At 41.0% G+C, this 17,497-nt stretch overlaps 1 protein-coding gene across 28 annotated transcripts in view; it reads right to left on the bottom strand.

Annotated features, from left to right (window-relative positions):
• dst (dystonin) overlaps window positions 1–17,497 on the bottom strand; it is a 155,072-nt gene that overhangs the window by 66,895 nt on the left and 70,680 nt on the right. For 20 of the 28 annotated variants that reach the window (XM_053679460.1, XM_053679452.1, XM_053679455.1 and 17 more), the window contains 28 exons: window positions 17,086–17,198; window positions 16,689–16,795; window positions 16,117–16,236; window positions 15,404–15,499; window positions 15,154–15,281; window positions 13,923–14,016; window positions 13,682–13,836; window positions 13,097–13,544; window positions 12,696–12,824; window positions 12,534–12,611; window positions 12,236–12,397; window positions 11,378–11,482; window positions 11,141–11,236; window positions 10,919–11,044; window positions 10,672–10,824; window positions 10,435–10,589; window positions 10,092–10,218; window positions 9,654–9,837; window positions 9,242–9,399; window positions 8,932–9,110; window positions 8,254–8,392; window positions 7,974–8,167; window positions 7,627–7,789; window positions 7,414–7,497; window positions 7,202–7,309; window positions 6,979–7,077; window positions 6,033–6,134; window positions 77–223 (listed from right to left, as the gene is read on the bottom strand). In XM_053679460.1, the coding sequence (XP_053535435.1) occupies window positions 77–223; window positions 6,033–6,134; window positions 6,979–7,077; window positions 7,202–7,309; window positions 7,414–7,497; window positions 7,627–7,789; window positions 7,974–8,167; window positions 8,254–8,392; window positions 8,932–9,110; window positions 9,242–9,399; window positions 9,654–9,837; window positions 10,092–10,218; window positions 10,435–10,589; window positions 10,672–10,824; window positions 10,919–11,044; window positions 11,141–11,236; window positions 11,378–11,482; window positions 12,236–12,397; window positions 12,534–12,611; window positions 12,696–12,824; window positions 13,097–13,544; window positions 13,682–13,836; window positions 13,923–14,016; window positions 15,154–15,281; window positions 15,404–15,499; window positions 16,117–16,236; window positions 16,689–16,795; window positions 17,086–17,198 (3,949 nt within the window). Of the gene's footprint in view, window positions 1–76; window positions 224–6,032; window positions 6,135–6,978; window positions 7,078–7,201; window positions 7,310–7,413; window positions 7,498–7,626; window positions 7,790–7,973; window positions 8,168–8,253; window positions 8,393–8,931; window positions 9,111–9,241; window positions 9,400–9,653; window positions 9,838–10,091; window positions 10,219–10,434; window positions 10,590–10,671; window positions 10,825–10,918; window positions 11,045–11,140; window positions 11,237–11,377; window positions 11,483–12,235; window positions 12,398–12,533; window positions 12,612–12,695; window positions 12,825–13,096; window positions 13,545–13,681; window positions 13,837–13,922; window positions 14,017–14,149; window positions 14,400–15,153; window positions 15,282–15,403; window positions 15,500–16,116; window positions 16,237–16,688; window positions 16,796–17,085; window positions 17,199–17,497 lie in introns of those variants that run through there. The other 8 variants (XM_053679456.1, XM_053679478.1, XM_053679457.1 and 5 more) reach the window with 2 other exon arrangements.

The following is a 17,497-nucleotide window of genomic DNA, read 5'->3' as shown; positions in this document are numbered from 1 at the left end:
GACCTGAAAAAAGTTATTTAAAAAAATACCTAAAAAAAAAAAAAAAAAACCCACAAAATTGCAGAAAGTGATTTACCTGAAGCTTATTAGAGCTCTCTGTGCTGCCTTTGCCATCACCTACAGCCTTTTCGTTTTTGTTCACGTTCGATTTCACATCAGACATCCAGTTTAATAACTTGCTAACTTTATCACTGTGCTCTTTTCTCTCCTCTTCAACAGATTTCTGAATGGCATGGAAAAAGATGTTGTGAAATAAATTACAAAAGCAAGAAAATGTCAACTAATTGCTGTTGTATATGAGTAAGCATACCTCCATGCCAATTTGCTTATTATTATTATTATTAACTTATTATTAACTTAGCTTGAGAATTTAAATTGTAGCAATTAGATACAAATCTAAATAATTACTTGTTTGTGAGTTTGTGGTCTGTAGTTGCATACTGTCAAACAGTATCAAACAAACCATGGAAAATACAGGACAGACAGACAATACACACTGTTTATAAGGAAAAACACCTACTCAGTTTTGAGACATAGATACATATGCATACATTTATACCACATATTCTGTGACTCATAACCCCATTTCATTGATATTCCTATCACGTTACTTGCCAACACCTAGTCATATTTAATGAAGAGCTAGAACTAACATGCTAACAAGAATTGGAAGCTAATAGCTGCCAATTTGCATTCGCACAATGGCGAATTCACTTTCATTCATCGCTAACAACAATCACACAATTCTGTGTCCTTTATTTTAGCTCAAATATCTGTAAATGCTGCTTTAGAATTGATGATAGGTCCAAATATATTGGAAAGACGATGTGGCCCCAATACTATGTGGCTTCATAGCATCAAGCAGAAGGAGTCCAGTATGGCTATCAAAGACTCCTTTCTCCACTGCTTCTCTGAAAGAAATCTTTCGCTTTGTTTTTGGGCAGGTGATATTTTTGGCATGTGGGTGGTCATCTCTCAACTGTGCAGCTGTTGCTTTGTCAATCAGACAGCTCTTGACTCCTTCCTCCAAAGAGACCCTGTTCTGGCTTTCCGGGATTATCAGGCCTCCAGTTGTAAGCTGATATTCAAGACATCGGAGTCCAATATCTTTAGGGAACAGGTTCTCTTGCATTGCCTGACCTACTGTTAAAATCTTTCTAGTTTGGGGATGGATGATGCCATGGTAGGCTTGCTCGTACTGGTGCAGAGGTCGGGCAAAGCTTTCATCCAGGAGTCCACGGTGGAGAGATTCTGCAATCTGAAATCGCTCACCTGATGACGGGTCACAGATGCCTCCAGTGCAGGCTTGAGCTTCAAGGAGTTTCATTGCAGTGAGCCTGTCCACAAGGTTTTGTTGAAATCCTTTGAGAATAGAGAGCCTCTTTTTGAAAGTTACATCCCAGAGTCCTGCGATGGGGCTGTGCTTATTCTTTAACACAACCTTTCTAGAAATCAGAAGGTCGGTAAGCTCACAGATGCTCATCTGACCGCTACGATAGCTTTGAAGTTCGCTTGTTTGAAGGATCTTAAGACTAAGAGCATGTTCGATGCAAAATTGTCGCCCGCTCTTTTGATCGGTTAAAATATGCAAAGGTTTCCCACTTGAGTCGCTGAACGTCGTCTCTTGCCACGCGCTCTCCTGCTGCGAGAGGAACAGGTAGATTCTTTTATCTATGAGATTGGCCTTGTAGGCGTCATATGTCGACATCTCTGCACCAGTGGAACTGTTAATGACCGACACTCTGTGAGTGCTCGCTGGAGTGAAACTGGAAATATGATCATTTCCAAAGGGTAGAAGATAAATGCCACCGTTGACATCATATACGCACAATTTGAGGAGTTCATTATAGTATGCTCTCTGTCCTGTTTCTGGGTTGTGGAAGCTCTTTGGATTAGTGATGGGATCAAATAGAGTTTGAAGGGTGACTTGATTTATGAGTCCCTGTTCAATGGCACAGTCTGGTGGAACCCGCAAGCCAAGTAGTGGGTGAATCAGCCCTCCAGTTGCAATTTGTGTTTCAAGTATTCCCTTCCCTTTGTGTCTATCTAAAATTCGTGCTTCCATAGCTTGAAAGACGGACAGTAGCTTCCCACCGTGCGGGTAACCACTGACTGCTTTGTCAGCATCTGTTATTCTGTCCCTCAACTCTCCACCAATAATGCCTTTGTCAATAGCATCTGAAGCACTGTAGCTTTCACCAGTGATTGGATCAATTATGGCTCCTGTGGCAGCCTGTGCTTCCAAAAACTCGATAGCATACGTCTTCGCCATAATACCTGCCTCTGCAGCATCTATAAAAGACATCTTTTTCTTGCCAGATTCAACATAAATCCCGGCAATTGAAGCAGGTCTGCCAGTGAATTGGGCTAGTGATGCTTGAAGCTCATCCATTGTCATCAATCCAGTTTTTAACTTAAGCGCAATTTCCTCAGTGATTATTCTGGATGTAATCAACTTCTTAATACTGACCCGACCCCTGAGTCCTTGAAGCGCTGACGAGCTCGACTCGCTCGACTCGCTCGGTTTACTTATCTTTGAGGAACTAGATGCACTGTCCTCAAGGAACTCAGTGGTGATGATATTAAATGTTACAGACCGATTTTTCACAGACTCGCTGGATATAAATCTATGTTCAGAACGATTACTTTGGCTGGTAGTGGACAGAGTTGACAGTTGTTCCTGTGTAGATGAATTTAAAACAGTGTTTTCATTTATCCTTAAGTCATGTGATGTTTTATCCAGTGGTACCATTTTGTCTTGTTTCGCAATTTTTAGTTCCTCCAGTACTTTATCCTTCTTCAAAGTAGCTATCTGAAAACATGAGATTAATTGATAGTTAGTTATTAAGTTTTTTTTATTATTATTATTATTTTATTTCCAGGTAAAAGTATAAATAAATAAAAAAAAAACATACAAGACTGATCTATATGAAATCATAGTATCTAAAACATTTATGCTTATTGATATGTACCTCTGAAGTCAATTTCATTTTCTTAAGTTCATCCTCCAGATTTTGCTTGGCTTCTTCATACGAAGACAGTATTTTCTGTGTTAATATCAACTCGGTCTTCAGCTTTGCAAGCTCACCGTCTTTGGCGCACTGATGATTGACTTGATTCACACCTTCCAACTCTTTCAGATGTTTTATCTCTGAGCTGTAGGTCACTTCAAGCTTTAGGTTCTTCTCCTGTAAAGATTTCACTTCTTTTATGTATGAAGCAATCTGGTCCTTTGAGGATTTTGCTTCATTTTCGGCCATCATTAATTTCTGCTTAGTCTCCGTCAACATCTGTCTCAGTCTTGCCGTTTCTTCGGAGTTCTCTTTGCGGATATTGTCTAGTTGCGAGATACTGGATTTCACTCTGATTTTCTCGGTTTCTAATTCTGTAATCTTAGATTTTGCTTTGCGCAATTCAAGGTCCAAAGCTCCTTTTTGTTTCTTGGATTGGTCCAGTTGAGAGGACATGCTGTCAAGTTGTTTTTGAGCTTCCTGTTTGGCTTTCATGGCATTTAAGTGCAATGTTTTTAGCTTTTCCATTTCTTGCAAGAGTTGCTGGTTGTCTCGTTCAATTGTTTCAGCGCTATGTAAGCGTTCCTTTGATTTTCGCTCACATTCTAGTTTCATGCGAGACTCCTGCAATGCCAGTTTGTGCTCCATTTCGCTCTGCACTAACTGTAACTGTGTCTCATAGCCCTTCTTCTGTAGTTCAAGTTTCCCCTTCAGGTCCTCTAGCATTCTCTTACAATTGTCCAACTGGTCCTCTAACATTTGGGATCTCGATTTGGCAGCTGCTGTTTCCTTCTGCTTTTGCATCAGATCTGCCTGAGTGTGTTCCAACTTCATTTTTAGCTGTGAAGTTTCAGCTGTCAACGTTGTGATTTTTTCTTCCGCAGAACCTCTCTCTTTAAGAAGGTTCGAGCATTCATGTTGCAGGTTTGCTGTATATTTGTCGGAATTCGAGTTAATTTCTCTAATGATCAACCTGTTCTTCTGAAGTTCTGTCTCCATTTCTTTGATTTGTGACTGGTTTAACTTCCCTTCTTGAGTCACTCTGAGCAACTCGTCTTTTGTCTTTTTGAGGGTGGAATTAAGTTCGTCAAATTCAGACTTCAGAGCTTGTAACTTCTGGTCAGCAGCTTGCTTTTCCCTCTGAAGAGTAGAGATGTCCAGTTTAAGATTGACCGTGGTCTTTTCAGAGGTGCCGCTCATTCTGCTTATGGTCTGTCTGCATCGTGCAAGTTCATTCTCAAGCTCTCTCAACTTTGCAACGTTCTTCTTACCCTCTGATGATTCCTTCTGTGCTTCAGTCTTGGCCTTTTGTAATGATAAGTTCAAGCTGTTAATCTCCACTTTATGCTCCTGAACTTTTTGATTGGCTAGATTCTTCTCCACAGATATGGACGTCAGCTCTGCTTTCAGATTTCTGATTTCGGTTTCATAATTTGTAATGCTTACATTGAGGGTTTTGACTTTCTGCTGAAACTCGGATGTTTTCTTCACCTCTTCACTGTAGTCTCGAAGTTTTAACTGAAGCTCATGGGATACTTGGGTTTTTTTAAGAAGTTCTTCTTCAATTATTTTCAGCTGAGATTTTGTACTCTCTACTTGTGATTTATATATGCTGATTTGCTGATCTTTGCTGCCAATGTCCATGGTAGCTTTATCAAGTTCAGCATTCAGATTCTTTACTGAGCGGTCATTGTCCAACATGGTTGTTCTTAGTTCTTCTACTTTCTTTGTAAGTTGGGTCACTTGTAAGTCACTTTTCTGAAGTTCTAGTTCAAGGTTTTTGACCATTAGCTGCAAATCCTTTTCTGATCTCGTCTTAAAACTCACTTCTTCTTTGGCCTTCTGCAGTTGCTCCTTAAGATTATCCGACTCATTTTTCAGCAATTTTATCCTTTGCTCAGAATGTGATTTTTCTTGCTGGAATGACTCGATACTTACCGTCAGATGCCTGATATCACCTTCCAACAACTGATTTATTCGGTTTAGTTCATTCATATTAAATTTCATCTGTTCGGCTTCAGCCTGTTTGGTGGAAAGATCTTCTTCTAGACTTCTCAGTTTCTGACAATTCTCTTGTTCACTGGTGCTCCACTGAAGAAGCTTCCCTTGGCTGATCTTAAGTTGTTCCCTTAATCCATCAACCTCTGTTTTATGAAATAGCACTCTGTGCTCTAGTGAAGATTTGTCTCGCTGAAGGGATTTAACTTGTTCTTGAAATATATAGACAGATTTCCTAAGTTCTGAGGCTTCCTGCCTCAGTTCGTCTGATTTCTGTCTGATGCTGTTTCTATCTGACTCCATTTCCACCTGAAGCTTCATCAGCCTATTATTTGCATCATCCAGGAGTTCCTTGAAGCGTTGTGCTTTTTCATCAGCCATATTCTTCTGCATGAGCACTGAATTTAGCTCAGACTTCAATGTCTTGATCTCAGTTTCAGCTTTCTTTTTGCCCATCATGAGTTCATCCACTTTGCATTGTAGGACCTCTGCTTCTGAGGCAGAGATGGAGATGGTGGATTTGTGTATAACTTCCCTCTGCGATTCCCCATGCACTGGTCTATATTCGGACTTTTGAGCCAGCTCTACTTCCATGGTCCTAACCTGATTCAGGAGATTTGCTTCAGCATCCTCCTTGGCTTTCAGCTCCCGCTCCAATGAACGCCTGTGCTCCTCCAGATCTTGGACATTACTGTCCTTACGTCGTAAGTGATCTTCCAGTTTCCTACGGGCCAGAGTGCTCTCCTCAATGTTCTTCCTTAGCATGCGAAGACTCTCCTCCAAGGACAGTTGTTTGGCCTCTGCCTGTTGAATTAACTGACGAGAATTTTTTAGCTCTTGTTCGTTGGCAGCTTTGGATCTAACAGCACCCTCTAGCTCAACACGGTATTGTTGCGCTTCATACTCTGCCTTAGTTTTTTGTACATTCAATTCCTCAATGCACTTTCTCTGCATTTCTAATTCTCCTCCCAGGATGTCCAGCTGCTGTTGTCTGTCGGATAAAGAGGCCTCCAGTTCCAGTACCTGCCGCTTGAGCCTGCAGATCTCCTCTTCACCTGCCACTTTCTGCAGCTCCATACCATCCATACAGCTCCTATATTCAGCTTTGTCCATACATGTCTTCCTCTGAAATTAAATGTAAAATTACCTTCCGTTCCTTAGCATGAGAAAGAAAATACGGCTTAAGGAAGAGCTCTGCCACACTTACCAAACCAAGCATGAAAATGCCCCTCCACCTTCAACAATACAAAATATTGAATATTTTGTATTAAAAACAATGTCTCAATTTAAACGATAGTGTAAAAGGGAGCGGTTTGTGCCTGTGAAGCAGTTTAACACACTTAAACCTCCTATTATGTTACGAGTGAATTTGACCCATTTCCACGTTTGAGATGTCAGAAATACTGGTTAATCTCTCTTTTTATCATTTATTTATTTTTTTTTTTTTTACTTTTCCTCATTAAGGGTCATGAACTTATATGTAAATATTTCTTCTTATGGCTTGACTCGGACAAGCCATAATAAAGGTTTACTGTTTTAAGCTGTTTTTTGTGTGTATTTAAACTGTGGAAGCCATTTTGACCCATAACATAATGGATGCAACTTTTTTTCCCCAAACATAATAGGAGGGTTAAGAGTATCAACTAGGATAAACAGTGTTTTCATAGTTTTCTCAGTACGCTGAAAGGTGTGTGCAGAATGGCAGGAGGTATACTATACCCAAAAGCAAATAAATAGTCATCAAAAGCAACTATTACTGCAGGACAGAGAGAAACAGTTCTATCAATTTCTACATTTGAAGCAACCTAGTAACAAGCATTTCATTATATTCAAGATTATACTTGAATATAACCTGCAAAGCCAGCACACCATAGACATTTCATATGCAGGTAATTGAACATAAGGCAAGTTTAATAGTGAAAAAATTCCATGTAAATCAATTAAAGACACAATCATATGAAAACCCTACCTCGTCTTCTTCTGCCCTTTTCAGAGTTTCACTTGCAAACTTCACATACTGCGTCATAAGAGTGACCAGTGCTGTGTAGCGAGTGCGGAGGTCCATAAACTGAGGATTAAAAGAAAAGAAAAAAATTCTTGTAAGCCTCGTAGCTGTTTTGCTATTTATTACTACCTAGTTATTGTTGACTACATTTCTCATGATACTCGTGATTATTTTCTCTCTCCCTAACCTCCTGCTGAATGGTATCGGATGAGCTCTGCATCCTCCTCCTCTTCACTGGGGACTTGTGCTGAGAGTCCACCATAGCCCTGTAGGTCATCAACTGAAGCTCATAATCCTGGAATCAGAGAACAACACGATGCACTCGGTCTCTATTTCAGTGTGATCGGTTTGTTTCCTTTCACTGAGGTTCAATAAGGTGAGATCAGAAGCCTGTCTTACTTTCAGTCCAGCTGAGTACTGCTCCGAGTACTTCTGACATTCATCAATCTTACTCTGCTTACGTTCAATTTCCGCAACCAGCACCTAAAATCACATAAATATCACAACCTGACTGGATGAATAGCATGTGTTAGGACTCTTTCTTATAGAAAAAAAACTGAGCATTTCCTGAGAAGGCGACATTTGAGATGGACACCAAGATGGATTTCTTACCTTTTGTTGGTTTAGTAACTCAGCCAGAGCTTTGCTGTCCTCTGGCTGGTTCTCTTGGGTTTTCAGCTGATTGGCCTCCATCTCTTTGCTCCACTCATCGAGGCTACTGTACGCATCCTTGTAGTATTTCAGAGACTTGCTGACGCCTTCCAGGTCTCGAAGCCTGACAAACGTTTGCAAATTTGAATATCGGATGATATTTCCATCAGACAAATTATATAGGTATGAATGTATAAATGAGATAAACGTAAGTCGCTCTGGATAAAGGAGTCTTCCAAATGCCATAAATGTAAATTAGGTGACAATATTACTGCAAGATGATTCATTTACTTATTCGCCTGACTGACCTGTTTTCAATTTGAGAGTGGACATTCCGCCATCTCTCTCCAAGCTGCTCAGCTTTCTCCTTGTGCCAGTCAAGGTCAAAGTCCCTCTCGTTATGGGTTTTGAACATACGGTCACTGATGGCTCTAGCTTTCTGCAGTTCATCCTCCAGGTCATGGAAGACATCTCTTCGGTCATCTATCTCCGATCTCCATTGCTGAAAATAATCGCACTTGGATATTAAGGGAAAAAAAGGCAACTGTAAACAAACAGTGCAAAGACATATTTGTTTAGACTACCTACCTTGAGAGTGCTCATAACGGCGTCGATAGACCTGATGTCACCATTGACCGCATCTTCGTCGCACAGTTTGCCCTCATACAGCTTGACCAAAGCCTCAGCACCCTGGCTGTGTTTCACCGCCAAACTCACGGTCTTCAGCCTGTGACGTGTCAGCAATTTAGAACATTTAGCTGGTCTAAAACTGTTCATGATGATTTATAATCGGTAAAATTGTACAACACCAATTCCAAAAAAAGTTGGGACGCTGTGCAAAATGTAAATAAAAACAGAATGCAATGATTAGCAAATCTCATAAACCCATATGTTATTCACAATAGAACTTGATCTTAGAAAACACATCAAATTGTTTAAACTGAGAAAATGTACCATTTTAAGGAAAAAATAAGGTCATTTTGAATTTGAAGGCTGCAACAAGTCTCAAAAAAGTTGGGACGGGGCAAAAAAGGCTGAAACTTCTTTGAGACGTGTTGCGGCCTTGAAATTCAAAATGACCTTATTTTTTTCCACATTTCCTCAGTTTAATCATTTCACATGTTTTCTGTGTTCTACTGTGAATAACATATGGGTTTATGAGGTTTACAAATTATCGCATTCTGTTTTTCTTTACATTTTACTCAGCGTCCCAACCATTTTGGAATTGGAGTTGTACTTCCAATCACGTCAGTAGATGACACTCACTTTTCCAGGTAAATGGAGCACATGGAGTAGACCTGAGCCATGCTCTGAGTGAGCACGTTGAGCTCAGAGGACAGCGTGGGCACCGAAGGAGAGTTAGCAGCCTGCCTGAGGAACGTCTCGCACTTCTCCTTTAGCACCTCGAGATCCTCGTTCAACCGGTCTAACTCTGCCTTCTTCCTCTGTGGGGATAAAACGGAGACAGGGGTTGGGGTGGTTTGTGGAGACGGGCTCGCCGCTGAAAACTTGAATGCGTGAATGAGAATAGCTGCATGAGCGTGAACGATAAAGTTGGCCTCGCGAGAAGACGTACCTCCTGATCAATGACGCGCTGCATAATGGCCTTCGGGTCATCTCGCTCTAGAGGGGAGCGGATCTGCCGAATCAGTTGCTCCTCGTGGGCTTCCACGCGCATGCGAAAGTTACGCACCTCAGATATGAAGAGGTTGTACACTGATTCCTCGTGTTCCTCTGTTGACCACATGAAGGAGTTTCTGATTAAAGGGGTGATTTTTAAAACTACTCACGAAACTATATCCTAGTGTTATTTACTCTTAAAATTGTACGTTATCCTCTAAACAATCATGTAAATGATGCATTATGGAACATCATAGCCTTACACGAAGCTGAATAAAGAATAATTCCACAGGATTTTTTCTATGCCATTAAAGGGGCATAATGAGATAAACATTTTATCGAGAACTGAGTGATTGTGTGATGTTTACCTCGCTCTGCAGACTTGAGCAATTCCTCATAGTATTCTTTTGAAGCCAGCACCTCTCTCTCTAGCTGAGTGCAGTCTGCCACTGTGAACACCTCCGATTCCTCACTGTCCTCCAGGAACTCCTCAAAGTGGGACTGCAAGCTGCTCAGGACCTGCTGGTGCTCGCCAGGTAACATAGTCTTAATCTGAGGAGAACAGTTTATGCCAAGTTCATTTTGGTTAGCAAAAATTTTTTAAAAAAATCATTGTTAGCATACCTGACCCAACAAGTTATGATTACATTTAATAGACGGCATGTACGTACACCTGACTGGTAAATACTGCTTTACGGTGATGAAGTTAGATCAGAACTTGGCATGCATGCATGTGATCTTCTCTTTGTGTTTTTACTTATCCGTCCCAGGTTAATTCAGACATTTATGCAGAAAAACATTCTTACAGAGGCGACGGTGCTTTTGCGGATGTTGCGGATATCCGTCATCAGGTAGTGCCAGGACACCACGCTCTTCATGTTCACGTGAGAGCTGTGCCACAGTGCGAGAACTTTCTGGTACAGCTGCTCGATCCTGATCAAAGTAAAAAAAGATATGAAATGCTGAGACATAGGCACGAAACCTGTTCACGTTAAAAAGACACGTGAGGTCACAGAGCATTGTGTTGCCTGTACACGAAGCAAGGTAAACCGATACTGTGGTTAAAGGGGAGTGGTGCAGGAAAACACAGACTTTTTTTTTTTTTTTTTTTGGAGGGATGGAAAGAATTGCTAATTGTGTAGTGCTCACCTGCTGGCCATCTCTGCTGCCTCCTTATTGGGTGGAGGCACAGTAAAGCAGACAGAAGGCACCATGGCCTCATTCCCTGAAGGGCTGATCACCTTCCATTTAGCTCGGTGAGAGTTACTGGCCAGCACACACTCATCATCTTTGTAGATAGTAATCTGTAATCAGAAATAGGACTTAGCAAAAAAAAAAAGATGTAGGACAACAGAAACTTAAGGACATGTTTCTAAAGGGAGTCACCTCGATCTGACGGTATTCACAGATGGCCTTGACGGGTAGGGAAGTTCGGACAGGGTTCTCTGGGTTGCGGGGCTTAAGTTGAACAACAGACTTGGCCTGTCCTACCAATCCAGCCACAGTGCTGCGGTACTGAAGAAGCTGCTCTTTTTCATCCTGTGGTGACGACGACATATCATATCTCAGATTGGAAAGGTTACTGATGATAACCCCTGTGACACAGTGTATAGTGTTTTGCAAGATTACTAACCATAGACTCCTGAATGAGATCCTCCAGTCTATGCAGACTGCTAGTACGGTCACACCCATACTTCCTTGTAATTGAATCCTGAAGGCTTTTAAGGTAGTCCATAGACTCTCTGGCAGCATTGAAAAACTATTAGGGGAGCAAAGGCTCAAATCAGACAAAACCAGGAGGGGAAGAAAAAAAAAAAGCAGCAGCAGTTAAACCACAAAACAGACGGTCACCTACCTCAAAGTAAGTCATATTTTCTTTCAGGTGCTGCTCCACACAGTAGCAGAGCTGAAGGATCCAGCTCCATTGTGTTTGCATGGCAGCCTTATATGCCTAAAAATTACCAGAAGACAACGTGTAGATAAATCATTTCATTTGTAAGAACCCATCCTGTTTTGAATCATATTTTCAGCATCAGACAAACAAAATAAATAAAAAAGCGAACGCACTTGTGTTTACACAATTCTGCTTTACCTCAATAGTAAGCCTAGCTGGATGGTTCTGTTGTAAAAGGATGTCAGCTTGGTCCTGCACAGACTTGATCACCCCCTCCTTCTCATCCAGCTCTCTCATCAGTTCCTGTGGTGGTGTAGGGTGAGGCAAATTACTACCGTTTTATGGGTTTCTGGCAAGTTTCAAACTATACTGGCACAGAGGTAGAAAGTGTTTTCATGCAAAACAAGCGAGGAGACAGGGTCATGGATGAATTCCTAGGCTCAGAGTGTACAAAGCTACTTTCAGAGCATAATTCCACATAGGTGGGAGTAGTAACTACATCCCCACCCCCCAAGTTAGAATAATAGTAAAAAAAAAAGTCATCAAAACTCTAGAGTAACACAAATGGAACTCTGGGAGTTATGTTGTGAAAAAAAAAATCCAAAATAAATAAAAATAGTTTAGTTTTTTTTTTTTTATCATGTTCAAGGTAGACCCCCTTTTGGCCTAGAATTTCCACAAATGTATTCTTGGCATTTTCTCGACCGATTTGTCAGAATCCCCCTGGGCTGCTTTTAAAACAGTATTAAAGGCGTTCCCACCTATGCTGCACACTTACTGGCTGATTTTCAGAATATTTCCCTCCAAGTCATCCGTTGAATTTTTTTATTTTAAATAAACATTTAATCATACACCTTCAGATCAAAAGGTTTTTAAGATCATGAGAAACATTTCAGTCAAGTGTCTCCAAACTTTTGACCAGTAGTGTACATTATACAACGCCCCACTCCAACCGATTAAAAATGACTGAGGCTGACTAGATCGATAAAAAGCAGATTAAAAACAGAGAAAAGATGGGAGAAGGAAACCGTTCATAGCAAAGATGTGTGGACTCACAGCATGGTAGTCCTTCTTCCTGGAGATAATGCTATTGCGCTCACTCCAATCAAAGGCTACCTCCTCTTCCTCTTTCTCGTTAAGCCAAATTAACTCTCGGGTGGCATGCGACACAAAGCTACGCAGGCTGTCCAGGTGCTTCTGCCTCTCTTTACTAGAGCTCTGTAGTCAAAGAATCATGGGAAATTAGCCGTAAACTAATTCCTAAGAACGTAAGAAATTTTGCGCCAAATCTGTGGTATTTATTCGATTCAATAATAAAATGTATTCAAGGTTGTTATTATTGCGTCATACTCACAATTAGCCTCCCGTACTGGCTTTCTAAAAGGTCCAGCTTGTCCGAGTAACTCCGTTTCAACGGGTGCGTCATCTGAATCTAAAAAGTCAAATAAGCATTTTATATTTTGAGCAGTCCGTATCGCTTTGAACAGCGTAACAGCACAACGGAATCGAAACGCACCTCGCTCATTTTCGCTTCCTTAACGCTCATGTGGAAGTCTTCGATGGCTTTGTGAACATTTCTGTGATTTTCTAAATGAGACTCAACAGTCGGAAGATCAGATCCCCATTCGCCTTGATCGAGTTGTACCTTAAAAGCGTAAAGAAACATTTTCCTTCCACCAACACATTATTACAAATACATAAAAACAAACAAAATTATATTATGTTATATATATATATATATATATATATATATATATATATATATATATATATATATATATATATATATATATATATATATACACACATACATGCATACATACATACATATATACATACATACACACATACACACACACACACATTTATATATATACACCACACACACACACACACATTACCAAAGAGAATTCTCACCTGCATCTCTTCCACCCAGTTAAGCAAGTCCTGGACAAACTTCATGTTGACGTCTTCCTCAGACAAGCTGGGGTCAACTAAAGAAGCTTTGTGCATTGGCTTGCGGATTTGCATGTGTTTCATGTGCTGGAGAATCCCTGGCTCCATGGAACCTCCGACTCTCAGGGTAGACTGCAAGCCAGGTATCAGAGACGGGGTCGATCCTGGGGTCATGGCTGGGGTCAGTGCCGGCGTCATGGCAGGGGAAAAGCTGGAGGAGAGGGCAGAGCCTGATGTGAGCACAGGACTTAGACCCATATTCAGGTTCTGAGAGAAGCCGGAGTTCAAACTCTGTGTGATGCCGGAGATCATCATCTTGGTCTGTTCCGTGCTCAGACTGCGTTCCTTGCTGTACACCGAGGAGCATTCCGATCTGAGGGTCAGCAGGTCATCACGAAGCTTGGATACCCTATAATAAAAACCTAATTCAGACTTGTTTATCCGCTTATCTAATCGTGAACAGTCTAACTGCTGATTAAAGAACGCAATCAAATTACAGCTGTGAATTTTAGCAACGGATGCAAGAACTTTGCCAGGGTTTCTCACCTTTGAACAAGCTGATCTGCCAAGTAGAACTTCCCATCCAGCAAAATCTGGATGTCGACCACTTGCTGCCTCAACAATGTTTCACATTCCAGCAGGTGTCCTGCAATTTCAGGCTCATTCTGCAACTGGATCCCAGACTCTAACCTTTTTATGTCCTGGAGGAAAGATTAGCATAAACTTAAGTTGACTTCCCGTGCAGAACGATAGATTTCAGGGACGTTCCGATTTTCCCAATACTTACCGATTGCAGAGATGCCCGTGCTAAGGCTAGTTTGTCTTCTCCAGCCACACAGTCTCTCTTAACTCTGTCTGAGATTTGCTGCAGCATTTCAAGTCTACAATTATAAAAGATGACAGAAGACATTTAGCTGCATGCGAAGTCAAAATATCACAGACTGCCATTTGCTCAAGAAGAGGGTACCAAGAGTAGCCCTGTGAGATACCCAAAATCACAGACGTACACCTCACCTTCCTCCATACGCAGAGTAGTTGTTGAGATAGAACGGAGTGCTGGAGAACGGCTCTTGTGCTCCAGATAACAAATTCTCAGCTGAGCCGAGGCTCGTCATAGTGCTGTTGCTCACGGATGACCCCCCACTACTGCGATAAACCAGGTTGCTATTCATGATAGCCAGGCCACCCAAAGGGAACAGCGTCTACCACACCGCCATCCGAGACATAATCCTCACAGTGCTACCATTCTGCTAGCACGGGGCTCTATCCACTGGCATTTATAAGCTCACGTGCTGCAGCAGAAAAGCCAGCCCCACCAATCATGTTCTCCTCTGGTGAAAAACACCTAACATTCTTCTCAGACAGATGAGTCCCTTACAAGTTCAGACACTTACAGTTTGTTTCAAAGAGCGTGGAATGTAATACCAAATGTGACACACCCACCTTTTCCATCCTTCTCGCTCAATAGGCTTATTTAGCTGTTTTTTACTGGACAGCAGACATATAATTACGAAGCTTAATGTCCATATAAGTATCAACAATGGAGGTCCTGAACAAGACCCAACACAGCACTGCTTCTAAACATGACTTAGATTACCCCTGATATGAGTCATATAACTGCAAAACACTATCCAGATCTATCCCTGTAAACAAACCCAACCCAGAGCTGTATCAGCAAGCAAATTACTATACCCAAGGGCACGGATTTAAAACTGGAAGAAGAAACCACTGAAAGAAAGCAATAGGCAAATCCCTTACCCCCATATATGATATAACTAGCAGGAAAAAAAACAACAAAAAAACAGCAAAGCATTTCCATGTTCACATCGATCACGCTTTTGTTTCACTCAACCGAACCAAATTTCCTCACAGAAATATTCCAGACCTTCTCAGTGCATTTTCCAGATTGACAAATACGGAATTGTCAAAATAAACTTAGTTTACAATATTAGTGCCTGGAGTCTTACTTCGACAATAAGCTCTAATGATGGAGAAATGAAAGTAAAAAAGATTCATACCTGTCGACCTCAGGCCTTAGGCTCTTTTCTCTCTCAAGCATGGCCACGATCAGCTTGCCCCATTCCTTCTCCACATCGTTAGGGTGGTAACCCTCCGGCAAATGAATGCGACCAAACTCAATCCACACCTGTATCGTTAAGAGCACATCTTAGAGATCTTCCAGAGGAATCTTAATCCAATTCTATGACCAAATCCCATAAAAATTGAGAAGAATTATAAGTATAATAGAATCTTTTGAAGCATACCAACCTCTAACATTTTATAAAGATGCTTGATTTTGGTCTTTTCGTTCTCCTTTGGTGGGATTTCACTCTCCTTGAAGTGCAGGTATTGCAAATAAAGTGCCTATAAAGACCAAAGAAAAAAAAATCATTAGCAGCTTGGTTTACAATTGCTTGTCTTTCTTCCTTTTTTTAAAATCTGCATTCTTATTAAAGATATATATATATATATATATATATATATATATATATATATATATATATATATATATATATATATATATATATATATATATATATATATATATAAAAAAATCCTTATAGCTGATATTCACACACACAAGTGCAGCAGAGCTCCACACCTGCCCGAGCAGAGGCTGATCTGTACTGATATTTAGTCAGGCGTTAATACTCATTAACATCTGAGGGACGCTTCATATTCTCAGAGTACGCTGGCACTATGCCCCAGGCTTTCATAATGAGAGCCAGCCACACGGCAAATCTCACCAGCTCTCACACACAAGTGTAGGTAAAACATCTAATCTTTCTATTCGGAATAAGTCTAGCGTTCTAATAAATCCATTTTCGTCTTCTAAATCCACACGCCTCTTAACATAAGGTCGCCTTGCAGACATCCTGATAATGTTCCAGGCTGCAGAGATGCCTGCCTCCAAGGCTAATCTGTCTTCTCCAGCTACGCAGTCTTGCCGATTTGCTGCAGCAGGATATGTGGTGCCTTACCTTAAGTTCCACAGGGTTACTGGGAAAGTTTCTGTCGGACATGACGGACACATGATGTTTGATCCATTGGCTGAGGTAATTGATCATATTCTGGTATTCCACCCATTTGACATCGACCTCCTGCAAGAAAAACAAGTAGTTCAGGATATTTTGACCTGTTTGACCTGAATGCAAACCCTACTTAAAAAAAAATTTTAAATCGACTTAATAAATATTATTATTACTATTATTATTATTTTAGGTTTCACTCTAGTAACAGCCATTCAAGCTCTTGTTTGACTGTGAGGTGTGCAACAATGCTCTGTAGCCAATCATTTGGCAAAATCTCCTGTGTAAAAAGAATGAACCATTGTCCCAAAGCTGCCAAGCCACTAGCTCTGTTTTGGGCCGTAATATAAAATATAAGTTAACCTGGGAAAACAACTACTAACTGAAATAACAGTAAGGTCCGTGTCACCACATGACCAGGTGCACTGATTATTTAGGAGTTGTTAAATATTAGAAACGCCCATGCTTTTTTCATAATACACGTCACACGTTGTTGAACGTACATCTTGCTGCTCTTTACTCACGTTTGCACCGATGCCCTCAACACCCTCCGGTACTTTAGGAAAGACGTCATATAACGTTGATACGTAGGTAATGACTGACTTCTCATCCGGAGATGTGACATCCACATCTGTTCAACAGGAGAGAGAAGTTAGAGCTGCATCTAAAATGAGATCGCACTTCGAACAACAGACAAAACAGCACTCGAACTCCCATGAACGAAACCCTAAATTGGTAGTTTCTTCATGATACAAGTGGATACATGTGGAAACTGAGAACTACTTGAAGTGTAATTTTACTTAACGACAATAAATGATGCAGAGCAAGCTTAACAATCAGCTGATTTTAGAAGCTCCCATTCTAACAAGGATCACGCACTATAAAAAGATCATAATGGACACCTGTGTCTATGAGACTTACCCTCCGGATCCAGCAGCCGAGCCACACCCAGCTGCTCAGCCACAGAGAACGCATGCTCCAGGTTTGATCTGCTACACTGTGTTGATACTTTGCTCATATCCACCAGGTCAGGCCTGACGAGAAATAAATTTGTCTGATTAGCTGATGCTGCTAGAACTAACTAAATTACTACCGTCATATTCATAACGTTATGTCCTGAATTCCCCGCTCTCAGCACACGGTGAGCACTGTTTGCGCTTGCTCGTTGTTTTCCATGTGTTTTTGTTTTGCTTCGAGTCCTGCCTCCACCTCAGTCCTGTCACTGGTAGGGTTGGTTACCCTATTGTGTTCGTCTGTTCCATGTTAATCCCTTTGTTAATACTTTGTCTATTTATATTTTGTTGTGTCTTTAATATTTTCACAAATTGTGGAT

Source organism: Ictalurus punctatus, chromosome 3, assembly GCF_001660625.3.
Source record: "Ictalurus punctatus breed USDA103 chromosome 3, Coco_2.0, whole genome shotgun sequence".
Classification (NCBI taxonomy): domain Eukaryota; kingdom Metazoa; phylum Chordata; class Actinopteri; order Siluriformes; family Ictaluridae; genus Ictalurus; species Ictalurus punctatus.
This window is presented reverse-complemented; position numbering and strand designations above follow the sequence as displayed.